This window comes from Hemicordylus capensis, chromosome 2, assembly GCF_027244095.1.
Source record: "Hemicordylus capensis ecotype Gifberg chromosome 2, rHemCap1.1.pri, whole genome shotgun sequence".
NCBI classification, from domain to species: domain Eukaryota; kingdom Metazoa; phylum Chordata; class Lepidosauria; order Squamata; family Cordylidae; genus Hemicordylus; species Hemicordylus capensis.
This window is the reverse complement of record NC_069658.1, coordinates 196,858,173-196,872,938: the sequence shown is the minus strand read 5'-3', so window position 1 is coordinate 196,872,938 and position 14,766 is coordinate 196,858,173. Positions and strand designations below refer to the sequence as shown.

The 14,766-nt window shown below is 44.9% G+C and overlaps 2 protein-coding genes across 8 annotated transcripts in view; one reads left to right on the top strand and one right to left on the bottom strand.

Annotated features, from left to right (window-relative positions):
• The first annotated feature begins 1 nt into the window (after position 1).
• Positions 2 to 12,721, top strand: DDIT3 (DNA damage inducible transcript 3). Of its 2 annotated transcripts, none has more exons than XM_053295116.1 (5): positions 2 to 289; positions 2,537 to 2,584; positions 9,068 to 9,232; positions 9,603 to 9,629; positions 11,804 to 12,721. In XM_053295116.1, exons 3-5 carry the CDS (start codon positions 9,092 to 9,094, stop codon positions 12,227 to 12,229), a joined length of 594 nt encoding a protein of 197 aa, XP_053151091.1. In that variant the 5' UTR covers positions 2 to 289; positions 2,537 to 2,584; positions 9,068 to 9,091; the 3' UTR covers positions 12,230 to 12,721. The 2 variants fall into 2 exon arrangements, with proteins under 2 accessions (XP_053151091.1, XP_053151090.1); XM_053295115.1 differs by having other exon boundaries at positions 8 to 289; positions 11,801 to 12,721.
• Positions 12,677 to 14,766, bottom strand: part of MARS1 (methionyl-tRNA synthetase 1) — a 62,763-nt gene continuing 60,673 nt past the window's right edge. For all 6 annotated transcript variants that reach the window (XM_053295100.1, XM_053295098.1, XM_053295101.1 and 3 more), the window contains one exon: positions 12,677 to 13,007. In XM_053295100.1, coding sequence (XP_053151075.1) covers positions 12,879 to 13,007 — 129 coding nt within the window. In that variant the 3' untranslated portion in view covers positions 12,677 to 12,878. The remainder of the gene's footprint in view (positions 13,008 to 14,766) is intronic.

Below are 14,766 nucleotides of genomic sequence, written 5' to 3'. Positions count from 1 at the left end.
GAAAGGCGGGGCACGGGAGGAAAGGGCGACGCCGCCGATTGGGCAGCGGCGAGTCTCTCCTCCCCTCCAATGGAAGAGGCCCGCGACGCTGATTGGTCGGAGATGGCGCAAGAGTTGCGTCATGCGGGGGCGCGCTTCAAGGACTATCCCGGGCGAAGAAGCGGGAGGAGGGAGTTGGCATTTGGAAACCGGCAGCAGCCCAGGGAGGAGGATGAGCAGCGAGAGGAGAATGAGCCGCAGCCAGCATCTGGGGGAAAGGATCGCGGGCGAGAAGGGGCCGCGCAGGAAGGTGGGGACCGGACGAATGTCTTGCAGCTCAAGCGCCTGGGTTCCCCTTCTCGCTTATAAAAAGCGGGAGGGGGCTCGGACGCCTGGGTTGGCTGGAGGAATTTTATGGGGAGATGAAACTTGGGTGGCTGGATTTTTAAAAAACCAACCCACTCCCACCCCAAAGAACCTTTTGTCCCATTCATTGTCTTAAGGAGAGGGAGCTTGTTGCTTTCCTTCTTCCTGTAGCTGCATCCCTTGCTATGACAGTAGAGCTCAAGAAATAAAATGATATTTGTATTTTGGGATTTAGACTTAAGCAGTAAAGGATGCTTTCTGGGTGCCCAGTCCTGTTCATGCTTGCTCAGAAGCCAATCCTACTGCCACCTTCATTAAGGCGAATGCCCCAATAAAATTGACTGTAGTCCCCCTAAACCAGTGCTGTCTTCGATAAGTGGTGGAAGCGAGAAGTAGTCTTTCTCTTTCCAGTCTGTGTTCTCCTTTCTCTCTGCAGTTAAATGGAACAGAGCTTGCTGGATGGACTTACTATTTAATTGCCAAGGAAAAAAAGCAAAGGCTGTAGTGTGTAGGGTTTGTGTCTGGAGGAATCTGTAGGGTTGAGGATACTTGAAGGGGGTGTTTCTCTTAACTATATTTAATTTTTAAACAAAAATTCTAAATGCATCTTAATCGGAAAGAGATTAAAGCAAGGAATCCAGTGAATATAGGAATGCTTCTTTAAAGTAAATAGGAACTGGTAATCCTCATACAGTGGTGCCAGTCTCTTGCTGATGAGTAACTGGCAATATTAAGTTTCAGAGTAATGTGCTGAGATCAAGGGAGGTCACTTAACGGAGATAGCTGCATTCTGGTGTGGGTAAGAGCCCTTGCCATTCCTGCTTAGCTTTGACCTCTCATGGAGAGGGAGAAGCCTATTGATGCTGTTTTGTGCTGAAATAACTTGGGACTGTGGGCACCATGCCAGCACTGAGGCTACATCCTTTCCCACAGCTATCCTGTTGGTTCTTGGCAAGTAATACTTAAGAAAGCAGTTTCTCTCTCAGCAAATGATTTTTCAGAATCAAGAAATAAGTCTAGCTGTGAATTAGGGTTGCCTCTGAGGCAGAGAGAAAGGGGTCCTGTTGCTAATCTGTGTGAATGGCAATGCTGGGTTTCCCTGCAAGACTACAAAGCCTCCTGCTGTGGCACTCTGATGCTTTTGAATGCCTGTTCACATGGCTCCTTGGGGAACCCTTCCCCCCCACTGGGCTGCATAACAGTTCCTGGATCCCTAACTCTGCTAGTTTGTTGCATCACTCGGGGCTGATGAAAACCTATGGTGTGTCCCTTGCGTGCCTTGCATTCCTGTGGGGTTCATTGTGGCGTTGCTGCTTTGCTCTTCAACTTGGGGGCACAGCAGGACATCTAGTGATCTGGTTCAGAGACCATGCAGAGTAGTGGGGGGAGGGGTTAAGCCTTTCTTGTGGGTGTGGGGGCACCAACAATTTTTGCTCAAAGATTCCTTCAGACCTTTTTGTATTTTGTTAATACAGTCCTCGCACAAGGCTTAGACTTCAGAAGCAAGGGTTCAGATCCTGGTTCACGTGATAGCTTGAGCAATGTGGTATAGCGGCTAGAGTGTCAGATTCACACCAGGGAGACCTGGGTGAAAACTTCTCAGCCATGCAGCTCAGTTGGACCAGTAACTGTATTAGCCTAACCTAGTACATGAGGCTGTTGTGACAGTAAAGAATGAATAATTGGGCCAGGGGTGTTTTAAAAGAACTTGAAGGTAGCACTTCATAGCATCTGCTGCAGCCAAAAATTGCTCACATCACAAAAGGAAAACGATGACCACCTGAAATTGACACATCTCTTTTTCTACCAGGAACTGTTGCTCTAGAGCACCTAGCTTCACATAGACCCTTAAGTGTGTTACTTCATAGAAAGGAACCATTAAAGGCATTTGGCTTTTTTACATTATTTTGTCTGTAAGGTAGACACAGGGGGAGTATATTCTTCCAAGCATGTGTGAGAAGCAGAATTTTCTTCCAAATGTCGGGTGGGGTGGGGTGAGCATGAAAGGCAGTATTAAAAACTGGTGGGTGTGACACAGCCCTAATCTGATCTCTTGCTGTGTATATTAAAGTGACAAGCATTGCTGGGGTAGACTTCCCTCTGCTATCTCTGGGGTAGATAATGAGCAGGATTAGACTCTTCTCCACGGATGACACTGTAATGAGAAATCTTTTTCTTTTTTGCTTCACAGCTTCGAATGAAAAATCTCATCATAATGCGCTTTCACACTTGAAAACAGGTAAGAACTCAAAAGGAAATAGGTTGGCCTACTTAGTGAGTTTCCGGCACTGTACAGGTGGAATGTGTATTTTTGCACCAACCATGAGATTTGTTGGATTTGTGACATTAAGAGCTGCAGTCCTGTGCACATTTGGGAGTAACGCCCATTGAGTCTAGCAGGCCTTACTCTTGACTGAAGATGAATTGGATCAGCCTGCACAGCATGCTGGTCTTGGATCATAACAACTAAACTAAACTAAGCCTGCACAGCCCACCAATTTCTGTGGTTGGCACACTAATTACTGCATTCTCAATGCATGCAGTGTTGGGTGACTTTTGTTTGTGCAAAAACAGCTTTGACTGCCCTGGTTCTACTATAAATGGAAATACTTTTTATTGGAAAAGCAGTTAGAAAGCATGTGACTTTTAAACATACCCTGCCTTGTTAGATCTCTGTGTCTCACATTTCCTATCTTCAGGGAACCCATCTTATATCAGTTTGTTTTCTGTGGAATCACAGCAAATTGCAAAGGATTGTAGGACACTGTCTAGGCAGGGCATACATTCGTTTTGGGTTGGCCAGTGGCCGGACCTGTTGGGCCTCACTGAACGGAGGCCATAACCTACAGAGTGCAGCCAGCACTCTCCTGTAGTTTATTGGTTGCCCACCACTATGGAATTTCCTCTTCAGGCTCTTTTTACAAGGATATTTGTCCTCAGTTATCTTCTCATTGAAGAACCCTAAGGCTCCTCAGAATACAAGTTGGAAAGCGACTGCTTCCATACTTGTTCAGGAAGGGAAGAAGACGAGTGTATGCGTATTGAATAGCCAGATGACATCACTGATCACTTATGCAGACTGATCTTGATTCCGTTATTTGTTCAGTTCTGCATAGAGTTACGTTATGGTCTTGCCCAGAATGAATAGCAAAATTATCTTGAGCTTGTCACAGCAACAGTAGAAACATCTCCTCCACCTTTGAATAGGAGGATGGCTTTGTGGTTGTGAGCTTTGTGAGAGCTATGGGGTTTTCAGCTGCTGAATCTGCCCACATCATACTGTAAAGCAGGGGTTCTCAAATGTTTGGGTCCCTAGATGTTGTTGGGACTACAATTCCCATTCCTGTGGGCTATTGTGGCTAGTTGTAGTCCAGCAACATCTGGGCACCCAAATCTGAGAACCCTTGCTGTAAAGGAATTGTGGTGGAAGCAGCTAAAAGGCAGGGTCACCATGAAACTTCACATTTGGCATAGGAGGAGGGTTTGTGAATTAACTTCTTGGGCCTTGCACCACTGGTCGTATGACTAACTCAAGCAGACAAGACTTAATGTAGTCTCCGACAACCTTTAGAAAGATGCAATTAAGGCCTTTAGTTGAATTTTAATTGTTCTTAAATTTTCTTTTATCATGGAAACCACTTAGATATACAAACTTTGGCAGTGCAGAAATATATAAAATGTAGTCAAAGGCTATAAGGTTCATGCAATAATCTCTTGGACAAACAGGTGAACAGAAGGTTTTTGAAAGTCTGTTTTCATTATGGCCTTCTGTTGACTTTTTAACATGCCTTCTGAATTCTGCCTGTACCCTGTCCAGCACTATTCTAGTTTCTGAGGGCAACAGTGTAAGAAGGTGCCATATTACTAGCTGTGGTTTAGCAGATATTAGGGTTTGCTGTTCTCTTGCAGTTTTGGTTTTCATTTTGATTTTTTCCTCTCATCTAACATTTATTATTTACCGTGTTTCCCCGAAAATAAGACAGTGTCTTATATTAATTTTAGTCCCCAAAAATGCACTAGGGCAATTAGCGGTACATCAGAAATTACTGCTAGGTCTTACTTTCGGGGTAGGTCTTACTTTCGGGGAAAGAGGGTATTTTTTGATTTGATTTGTATACTGCCCTTCCAAAATGGCTCCGGGCGGTTTACAATTATATCCCATCTTGCTTCCATGCTGGAACTCAAGGTGGTGTACATGTAGCTTTCAGGCAGTAGTCACTGATCCAGGCACTGACCAAGCCCAGGCATGCTTAATGTCAGCAGGGTTGCTGTCTCGTGTGCCTTTAGAACACAGTTTTTGTTTGTCTGTAATGCACTCACCAGCAACAAACAGTGGTTAGCAGTTCAAGCAGCAGACTGGGGTGCTTACTCACAAATACGCTTAACTTGCTTTTTAACAAAATATTTATTTTATTGAGATATGAACAAAGAGAGATGATAAAGATATGAACAAAGAGGAATAAGAAACAGAAAAGAAAAAAACAAGAAACAGAATAATCAAACCCAGCAATTATAAAGATTCTCAGTATAGTCTATATACGTCGACCTAAATTCCTTCAGCCAACATATCTCTCCTCCGTCACTCTACACATTATTGAATACAGAACTGAATCAACAATGATATTCTTGTTGTCTGCATTAATTTCCTCTACAAAGAAAAGCCAAATCTCAGATGGGGTACCAATCCCTGTGATGTATTATATTGAGTAAATGGTTCCCACACTTGAAAGAAAAAATCCTCAGATTTATTTTTAATATATGCAGTTATTTTGGCCATTGATGCATATTCCCAAAGTTTGAGATGCTAGTCCTCTAAAGTCGGAATCAAATTTGTTTTCCAACAGGAAGCATAAAGGATTCTTGCCGCCGTTATGATATATAAAGAAAGTTCAGTATGTTTTGCAGGGATATGCGGTTTAGTAAAACTTAACATGAAAATTTCTGGGAGAAAAGGGAAGTTTGTATGCAAAATTTACTGCATCTTGGAATGTATTTTCCAGAATTTTTGAGCTTTTTTACATGTCCACCACATACGATATAAAGTACCTGTCTGCGCTAGGGGTGTGCACCGGACCGCGGACCTGCGGCTCGGCACTGGGGTGGGGGGGTCCATTAAGGGCGGGGGGGGCTTTACTCACCCCTCCCGCGCTTTGCTGCTTCGGTGCCATAATTAGTTTAAAAAATGCGCCGCAGAATCCCTCGCCGCTCCGGGGCTCCTTGACTTCAAAATCGGGCGGCAGGATACTTCCCTGCCGCCCCCAAAGCCCCCTCAAGCCATTTGAGCTCTTTAAATCTCGCCCCGGACCGAGTGCTAAAGCGCTCGGGCGGGCGGCGGGGAGATGTCCGTCCGTCCGCCCGCCCCCTTCCCTGCCTTCTGCGGGCGGGCGGACGGACGGACATCTCCCCGCCGCCCGCCCGAGCGCTTTAGCACTCGGTCCGGGGCGAGATTTAAAGAGCTCAAATGGCAGAAGGCAGGGAAGGGGGCGGGCGGACGGACGGACATCTCCCCGCCGCCCGCCCGAGCGCTTTAGCACTCGGTCCGGGGCGAGATTTAAAGAGCTCAAATGGCTTGAGGGGGCTTTGGGGGCGGCAGGGAAGTATCCTGCCGCCCGATTTTGAAGTCAAGGAGCCCCGGAGCGGCGAGGGATTCTGCGGCGCATTTTTTAAACTAATTATGGTGCCGAAGCAGCAAAGCGCGGGAGGGGTGAGTAAAGCCCCCCCCGCCCTTAATGGACCCCCCCACCCTAACCCTCCCGAACTAAAACCACCCCTTGTCCGGACCGGTTCGGAGGCCAGTAGAATGGCCTCCGAACCGATCCGTGCACACTACTAGTCTGCGCCATACATTTCCAACAATCTCCAGGATAGTTATTGTCCATCTTTGAAATTTTATACCAATTTTCCCTTAGAGTACTATTCACTGTAAATTTTATATTCACCTTCCATTGAAATTCCCACTGTTGCATCTCTATTGTTCTGTTTAAGTTCTGCATCCATTTTTACCATACAATCCTTCACCTGTTCAGATTCTGAGTCATACTTTGATAGAAGTTTATATATAAGGCCTAGCATGTGTTCTGAGTTTTTCGTTATTAAAATTTCAAATTCTGTCAAATCTCTTAATTTCCCGCCTTGCTTCCATACTTCTTCCTGAATTATGCTCTTAATCTGTAAGTATGGTAACCAGGAAGGAGTTTCTTTCTACTTGACTTGAACATTGGATGAAACAAAGGATTTCATTTTTGATCTTCCCACCATAAGACTCTGCAAATTGTATACTCTCCATTGATCAAATTGTTTTCTATGTTCTTCTCCATGAAAATATATATTTAATATTGAAGCTACCGGCGACAATGTCGGGTCTATCCTTTTTTGTACTTATCCCATACGTTCATTAAGCTTTTCCTAATGGGGTGATTTTTAATTTCTATATTTTTCTTTCTATCCACAAATACCTATGTAGGCCATTGATCATATTTGACCCTTCCATATTTGTCATCCATCCATATGGAGCTTTAATCCACTCTGTAATCCAATACACTAACTTGCATCAGCTTGAGAGAGGTGCAGTATCCTTTGTGATGTCTGTCAAAGGAATTGTGGGGAAACTAGTACCTCTTAAAATAAGGTACCAGCTTCTGGGGAAATGACTTGATCAGCAAGCCAGAGGTTTTCGGTTTGAATCCCCACTCATGTGTTTCCCAGACTGTGGGAAACACCTAGGCAGAAGGGGTATAGGAAGATGCTGAAAGGCATCATCTCATACTGTGCAGGAGATAGCAATGGTCAACCCCACCTGTATTCTACCAAAGACAACCACAGGGCTCTGTGGTCTCCACGAGTCGACACTGACTCGCTGACACACTTTACCTTTACCCCGGGACAAAACCCTGAAATGGAGCTGTAATTGGGGTTGAGACACAATCTATCAACAGTCTTCTGGGAGATCTACTGGAGAAAAGTAGTTGGTGCAGACATGTCTTTTTTACTTGCATGAAAAAATGCAAATATGTGTTGCGTGACTTAACTATACAAACTGGCCATACTACATTTAGAAAGAGTTCCTGTGTGGATTTGCTGCTTAGCAAGTTGTCTACTACTGGTTCTTGAGTCTCTGACCATATCTCATCATTGAGCCAAACCCTAATGCAAGTGAAGTACAGCATTTTCTACTCCAGGCATGTCTCAGCTTGCCCCAAGACCACAGAGAAAGGAAATGCTAAATGTTCAAGATCACAGGAATGCCTGGCTGGCGCTCCCAGCCTGTCTTGTGATGATGACTCACCTCGTATTTCTAGCAGGAGGGATTTTCAGTGTGGTGGAGTTCAGAGTTGTTAACTTCTGCCAGGTGTTAGAATCTGGAGAGTCCGAGTTTTGCCCTTTACCACAAGAGAAGGCCCTGAGTGGTTGAGGAGTATACAGTAGCTAATGGTGGGTGGGTGGGTGGAGCGGGGAACCAAAAGCAGTTTCCTGCCCTGGATTCTTTTATAAGCTGTTACAGGACTAACTAAACATTAGTCAGGGTGTATACTGTGGTACAACTATTAAGGGACATATTAAAGTATGATTGTGTGCTTGTTTGCTCAGAAGCAAGTCCTGCTGTGTCCAGTCTAGAGAAGTATAAATAGAATTGCAGCTGTAACATGGCTGTATGCTGGAGCTTAAAACAAATGTCATGGGTGCGCATACTAGGATTGTGCCACTGAATCAGTCATTACGTTTTTTTGTTCTGGAATAGCTGCATGCTTTGAAAAACTCAGGTAGTTGCTTGTCAGGACAGCAAGTGAGGTATATTTAAGGTGATTTGGCTTCTTACACTTCCTCTGATCCTCTATGAAATAAATTCTAAAAGTGATTCTGGATTCTGACACTGAATCTGTGTTGCGGACTTCCCCATACCTATTGCAAAATGTTCTGAACCAAAAGCAGCCAGCTTGCTATTGATCCATTTCTGCTACACACACACCCCTCTGCTTTAACATACTTTCTTCCATTGTAATTCATATGTCCTGAATATGGCTGGCTATAAAGTGGTTTGGGTTTTTTTGGTCCATAAGGAGAATGTGGCTGCAAGTAATATTGTCCATGTTGTTTGTTGCATTGATTCTAAATCTGAAGCTGGTCTCCTGAAAGAGGAGTAGGAGTTGATAAGCCTCCCCCACTCTCTTTGGTTAGGCCACAAGATGGTGCCAAGTCACCCTCCCAGTCAGTGTAATATGGGTTGTCCGGTAGAATCACACATGGCCTTCATTCCCTGTTCCCATTTGAAAGCTGCCACTTGGATGGTAGAACCATTGTGCAGATAAAGAGAGACACTCTACCCCTGCGTCTCTGTTATGCAAATAGAGCTTACAATCCCCCAAATTGGCATATTCAGTTGGGAACAGGATATGCCAGTCATAAGTATTGGGCTGCCCTCCTTCCTTTCTCATGTCTCTGGTTGGGAAAGAGGATTATAAGAACTATCTTTTTAGAGGACATTTCATTTCAATGGAACGTAAAGCCCTTTCTATCCATTGGTGTGAAGGAGAAAAAAATTAGTTGCAGGGCTCACTTATTTGGGTAACACCTGGGAGTAGTGAAAATTAGGAATGCTTGTGGTTTGTTGTTGGCTTAGTCAGAGGTGGGACTCTCTAGCCATTCCCCATTCTTCTTCTTCATTGTTGGACTAGTAGTGTGTAGCTTTCTGGTAACACCAACAATCCTCCTTCCTTTCTTCCAGATACAGCCTGGAAATACCTTAATCATGATGGCAGAGTCGCTGCCCTTCTCTATGGGCACCCCAGTGCCCACCTGGGAGCTGGAGGCTTGGTACGAGGACTTGCAGGAGGTGCTCTCCTTGGATGTAACCAGCAGGACAGGCCCCCCCATAGGGGGACAGGAGCAGGTGAGTAACCTGTGGAGAAAGTATCCACAGCTGCCTGAATCCTCCAGGTCTTTGTGCAGTATACTTCTCCGCCTGGCCCATCATCCATCCCTACATAGAGAACCTGTATTTCCTTGTCTCTTTCCCTGCCACTCTCCACAGCATTAGTAAACCATGTGCACTAGGGTTGATGGACCAGGCATTTTCTTTTTCTTTCAGTGATGAGAGATGCACAACCTTTTGGAGGGTGCTAACATTTTACCCATATTTTCCCAATTATTATATGTTCACATGTATTGTACACAGCACTAACTTAAAAGAAAGTGGAGAAAAATAATGGTTTCCATTTGTTACATGCACCACTAAACTTGGACTTTCTCTTTCCCCTCAGTTGCCTGGACAAGGAGAGCTACTGCTGGTTAGTACAAATTCTACAGCTTGCCTTGTGTTGCTGACAGGGTTAGGAACTGCTTGCACTTATATTCTGCAGTACCTGGTATATTGAGATGCGGAGGTAGATCGCTGACTTGAATGATTGTCCTGTCATTCAGAGCTGCTTTGAGCCCATTGGTTTAGGGAGAGGAGAAGGCGGGAGTGCATGGCTGAGAGGCAAATAAAGTTGTGTGAAGTAAGTATTACTAATAAATGGCACCATTTTTTTTAGTGAATGGAAAGGTCCTGACTTGTTGGGAGCTTAATGTGCATTGTTTCTTCAGTTAAGATCTTAATGAATCTTATGAAGTGTACAAGCATGTGGCCTTCTGCTTTAAAAAAAAAGAAAAGACTGGAGACATGGGCTAGGCTTAACTGCAAAGTGCCCCACTTAAGTGACACCAGCTTGCTAATGCTCCTCTACCTCACCATTTAAACTTACCCAGCTTCACGCAGCTCTTAGGTCTGTGCTGCTGAATAATACATGTTTTGCAGAAGAATCGGGTCAGGTCTGAAGCTACTGCTTAAAGAGCAGTTTAGTGTAAGGGTTTCTACAAATTAGATTAAGATTTGAAGCGAGCTTTCAAAAGCTAGTGGTCATTGTTGCTCTACAAGCCTGTTTGAGTTTTGGGAGGATCTTTCTATCTGAAAGTGCGTTTGTTCTCAGTGATTCTATTATGATGTAAACTGTGCTAGAAACCATGAATGTTAAGTTTAAAGTTCAGTATAACATGGCTAGAGCTGAAAACATAAAAGCAGAGCAGGAATCAAACCTACCTCGAGGCACCTAGTCTGAGTTAGGGGAAGGCACAGGTAGGCACAAATCCAGCTGTAACAAAGAGTGCTTTTAAAATACAAGTTACAGTGGTCCCTTGACTTACGTAATTAATCCATTCCGAATGCACGTTCAGAGGTCAAAATTTTCGTAAGTCGAAGAGCGCACCACGGAAGTCTGGAAACATTCGTAAATTGAGGAAACCGCATCTAAAAATTCGTAGGTCGAGTAAGCTGAATCTAAACCGGCAACTACTTCCGGTCTTTTTTGTCGCTCGTAACTCGAAAACATCGGATGTCGAGTAGTTCGTAGGTCGAGGGATTACTGTATAATGTTAACCAGAAAAGCTTGATCAGGTGACTTCTGCAGGGAGCAGGATCCATGTGGTCTCCTGCTCCACCTCCCCACCCAGTTGTGCGGTCTCTAAGCCAGTTCCAGAAGCACACATGGAACTGCACCACAAACTTTTAAAGATCTTTGTGCCTTTAAATGAACAAAACTATAGATCTCTACAAGTCAAGACCTTTCCATGAACTAAAATGAATGACAATCACAAGCAAGATTAGCTGGTGCACACCAGTGGTCGTGTGGATGGCTTACATTTGGAGGAGAGTGGGGAAAAGAACATTGCACATATGAAAGGAATTGAAAGCTGTGGCAAGAGTTTCCACCACTTCTGGAAATTCAAGTCAGAATGGTATCTGACCAGGCTGAATCAGTACTATTGGAGCTGACTTGGCTGAGCAGAAAGGAGGCCAAGAAGAGATTCAGAAGCATGCCATAATAGAAGAAAACGATAGGAACAAAAGCTTTCAAGAGGAGAGGTGGGGTTTTCAGTGGGTTGAGAGGATAGATACTTCAGATGCCCAACATGATTCCAAGGTACACTGCTGCAGAGCATATTGACTATCAAACCTCAATTTTTATGCTGTGGTATTCGCACTCCAGAACCCTGTCCAGCTTTGATGCAGATGGCCTCATCCACATAACTGATGGACTGTGCTCTTCACAGTGCTTCTCACAGTGTTGGCCCAGGGAGGGGGGGGTGGTGGTAGGGAGTGCCCTAGGTATAAAAATACCTGCCTTTTCCTCTATTGGGCACTATGGCTTCTGCTACACTATAGGAAGCAAGCAGATATGTATGTACTTAAATATTCGATATCCCTGACCTTTTCTGCATAGCTCAGGATTGTTTACATGTATTCCCCATTTGATCAATGAGCCTGGGAGGTAGGCCAAGGTAACCTGGGAAGCTTATTTAGAGCATGCCGCCTCCCTTTCCCACTCCACGTTTTACTATTGTGACTGGTCTATCATGCTGGCTCTGGCTGTACTATGCAGCCCCTCTTAAATCAGTCTCATCCCTGCTACCTTTTTTACAGAAGGAGTTGGATGGAGTTGACAGTTCTGCCCTGCTGTGGAGTTCGGAGGAGTTGGTTCCCTTGGAGCCCAGTGTGGGTGAGGCAGCTGTCAACTGTGAGCTGGACTCTGATTTCACAGCTGAGCTCCTGGAACTGCTGGGTGAGGAGCCTGCAGGACAGCCCGAGTCAGACTGTAGCCACAGTTCCCCGACCCAAACCGGTACAGATGACGACGAGGTGGCATCTACCAGCCGGAAGCGGAAGCGGAGTGGACAGCCCCAGGGAGGCAAGAGGCAGCGTGGCAGAGAGCGGGAGCAGGAGAATGAGCGCAGAGTAGCAGAGTTGACTGCCCATAATCAACGGCTCCAAGAGGAAATAGAGCGGTTAAGTGCAGAGGTGGAGGCCACCAGAGCAGCACTTATACAGCGGATGGTGAGCCTAAAGACTTAATGGATCTGGAGTGCTTCTGTCAGTAGTACTACAACTTAGCTAGCATTTCAGCGACTTACCATGGACCAAACAAAATAAGACATTGGTGTTCTCATCCTGGGCATCTGGGACTTATACAGCATGCCAAGAGGAACAGGGCAGGTGCCCTACAGACTGCTGAACTGAGCAATACTACCTGGCTTTGAACTTATTACTTCTGCTTTGGCTTAGCAAGCCTGTGTGACAAATAGATAGCTCTTTGCCAAGATGAACTAAAGGCAATATGCAGCAACATTATTGGGAGTGGTCCCCATTCAGAGAACACCATCATGATGTCTGCTGGTTGTACTAGACTTTTAATAATTAGCCACCTCCCTTATACTCCTGCTCAACTTCCCTCAGTGTGGTGGCAGGAGGAAAAGAAATAACATGTATGGCTGAATGCAATAGCTTTTGTACTCATACCTGTATATTTAAGCAATAAAATATTTATTTCTCACCATGTAATTAAAATTTCAAAGGATTCTGAATAATTCTGCCCCACACAAGTAGTTACAACACAGAAGGACCTGCATCAAAACATAGTGGTGTGAAAATGCCACAGTGGTGGTGGGGAAGCTGTCACTGCCACCAGGAAGAAGAGCTGCTTTAAAAGATGCTGTGTAACAGTTCACTTTTTCTTTTTCCCCTTTCCCTCGGCCAAGCTGAGCTGCTTCTGCAGCTCTGCTAGTTTTGAGACTGCAGCATCAATCTGCTTCTGCTCAGCCTTCTGGGCCTTCAGCTGCTGCACATAATTATCCTAGACAGACAGAAGTAGGGATTAGTATAGGGCAGTAAAAGTCTGCAGGAAGTAAGTCCTGGCATGGTTTCCTGTAAGCTCAGAGAGAACAAAAATGACAGTACACCAATCTACATCTCCCTTGTGCGTAGCAGCGCACAGTGCCTCAATGGCCTGCATCCTAGGAATGGAGGTTTCCTCTCTCACTGTTAGCTACCTTTTAGGCTTTGTCCATAAGCACAGTACCCTTGTTTTTCAGACCTTGTGAAAGATGTTTTCTGTTGCTCACAAGGGCAGGACTAGAACCAATAGATTGAAATTAGAAGATGGAATTCTTCTTAGTGTCTAACCTGAATCTAACTAAGCTGTCCGGTCTGCCTCATGCAGTGGTAGGCATTCACTTTTAAAGGTTTGCAAGCAGAGGCTGGACTAGGATGTTACGGTTTCTTGTACTGAACAGAAGGTTTGACTAGAAGATCTCAGGGTCCCTTGCAACTTGGATTCTATGGTTCAGTCAAACTTGATCAGATTCCCTCAGTGCACACTAGGACCATTCTAGAATTCGCTGAAGCCAAAGGAAAGCCAGATTAGTTTTACATTAAACAGGTTGAGTTCAAACAATGGTAGCTAAAGCATATGCTTGACCTAATTGAGAAACAATGCAACTATGGGAGAACAGAATTACTTGTAGAAGTAGGCCAGAGGCAGAATTTCAAGATCCCTTCTAGACTCAAAACCTTCAGCAGACCCTGTTACATCACTTTGCTTTTCTGTGTTTCAGCAAGAGTTAAACTGGTAGGGGTCCCCCCCGCCAGGAAGTCCCAGGTACAGTCCCTGGGGTGTCGAGGTAGGTAAATTCTAGAGTGTCACTTCCAGTCTGTGTAGACAACACTGAGCTAGATGGACCAATAATGGTCAAGACAGCTTTAAAAACATATCCCTGCTGGATCAGGGTAAGGCTCATCTAGTTGAGCTAGATGGAGTAGATATTTGTGTTTCACACAGTGGCCCACCAGAGGCCACTGAGGAACCTACAGGCAGAAGTTGAGGGCATACCCTCTCTCCTGCTATTGCTCCTCTGTAACTGGTACTCGGAGGCATCCTGCCTTTGAAGCTGGAGGTGGCCTATAACCCTCCAACTAGTAGCCATTGATTGACCTCTCCCTCCATGAAGTTATCCAGACCCCTCTTAAAGCCATCTTGTGGCAGAAAATTCCACAAATTGATTGTGTTGTGTGAAAAAGTACACCCATTCATTTGTCCTAAATTTCTTGGCAATCAATTTCATGGGATGACCCTTGGTTCTAGTGTAATGTGAGAGGGAGACATTTTTCTCCCTGTCAACGTTCTCCACACCATACATTTTATAGACCTCTATCATGTCTCCCAAGACATGATCTTTTTTTCTAAACTAAAAAGCCCCAGTTGTTGTAGCCTTGCCTCATAAGGAAAGTACTCTAGGCCCCTGATCATCTTGGTTGCCCTCTTCTGCACCTTTTTCAGTTCTACAATGTCTTTCTTTAGGTATGGTGATCAGAATTGTACACAGTACTCCAAGTGTGGCCACACCATAATTTTGTATAAGGGCATTATAATATTTGTTTTATTGTCAATCTCCTTCCTAATGATCCCTAGCATGGAATTGGCCTTTTTTCACATCTGTAATGCGTTGAGTTGACACTATCAATGAGCTGTCCACCATGACCCCAAGATCCCTCTTAGTCAGTGACCAACAGCTCAGCTCCCACCAGCGTATATGTGAAGTTGGGGCTTTTTGCCC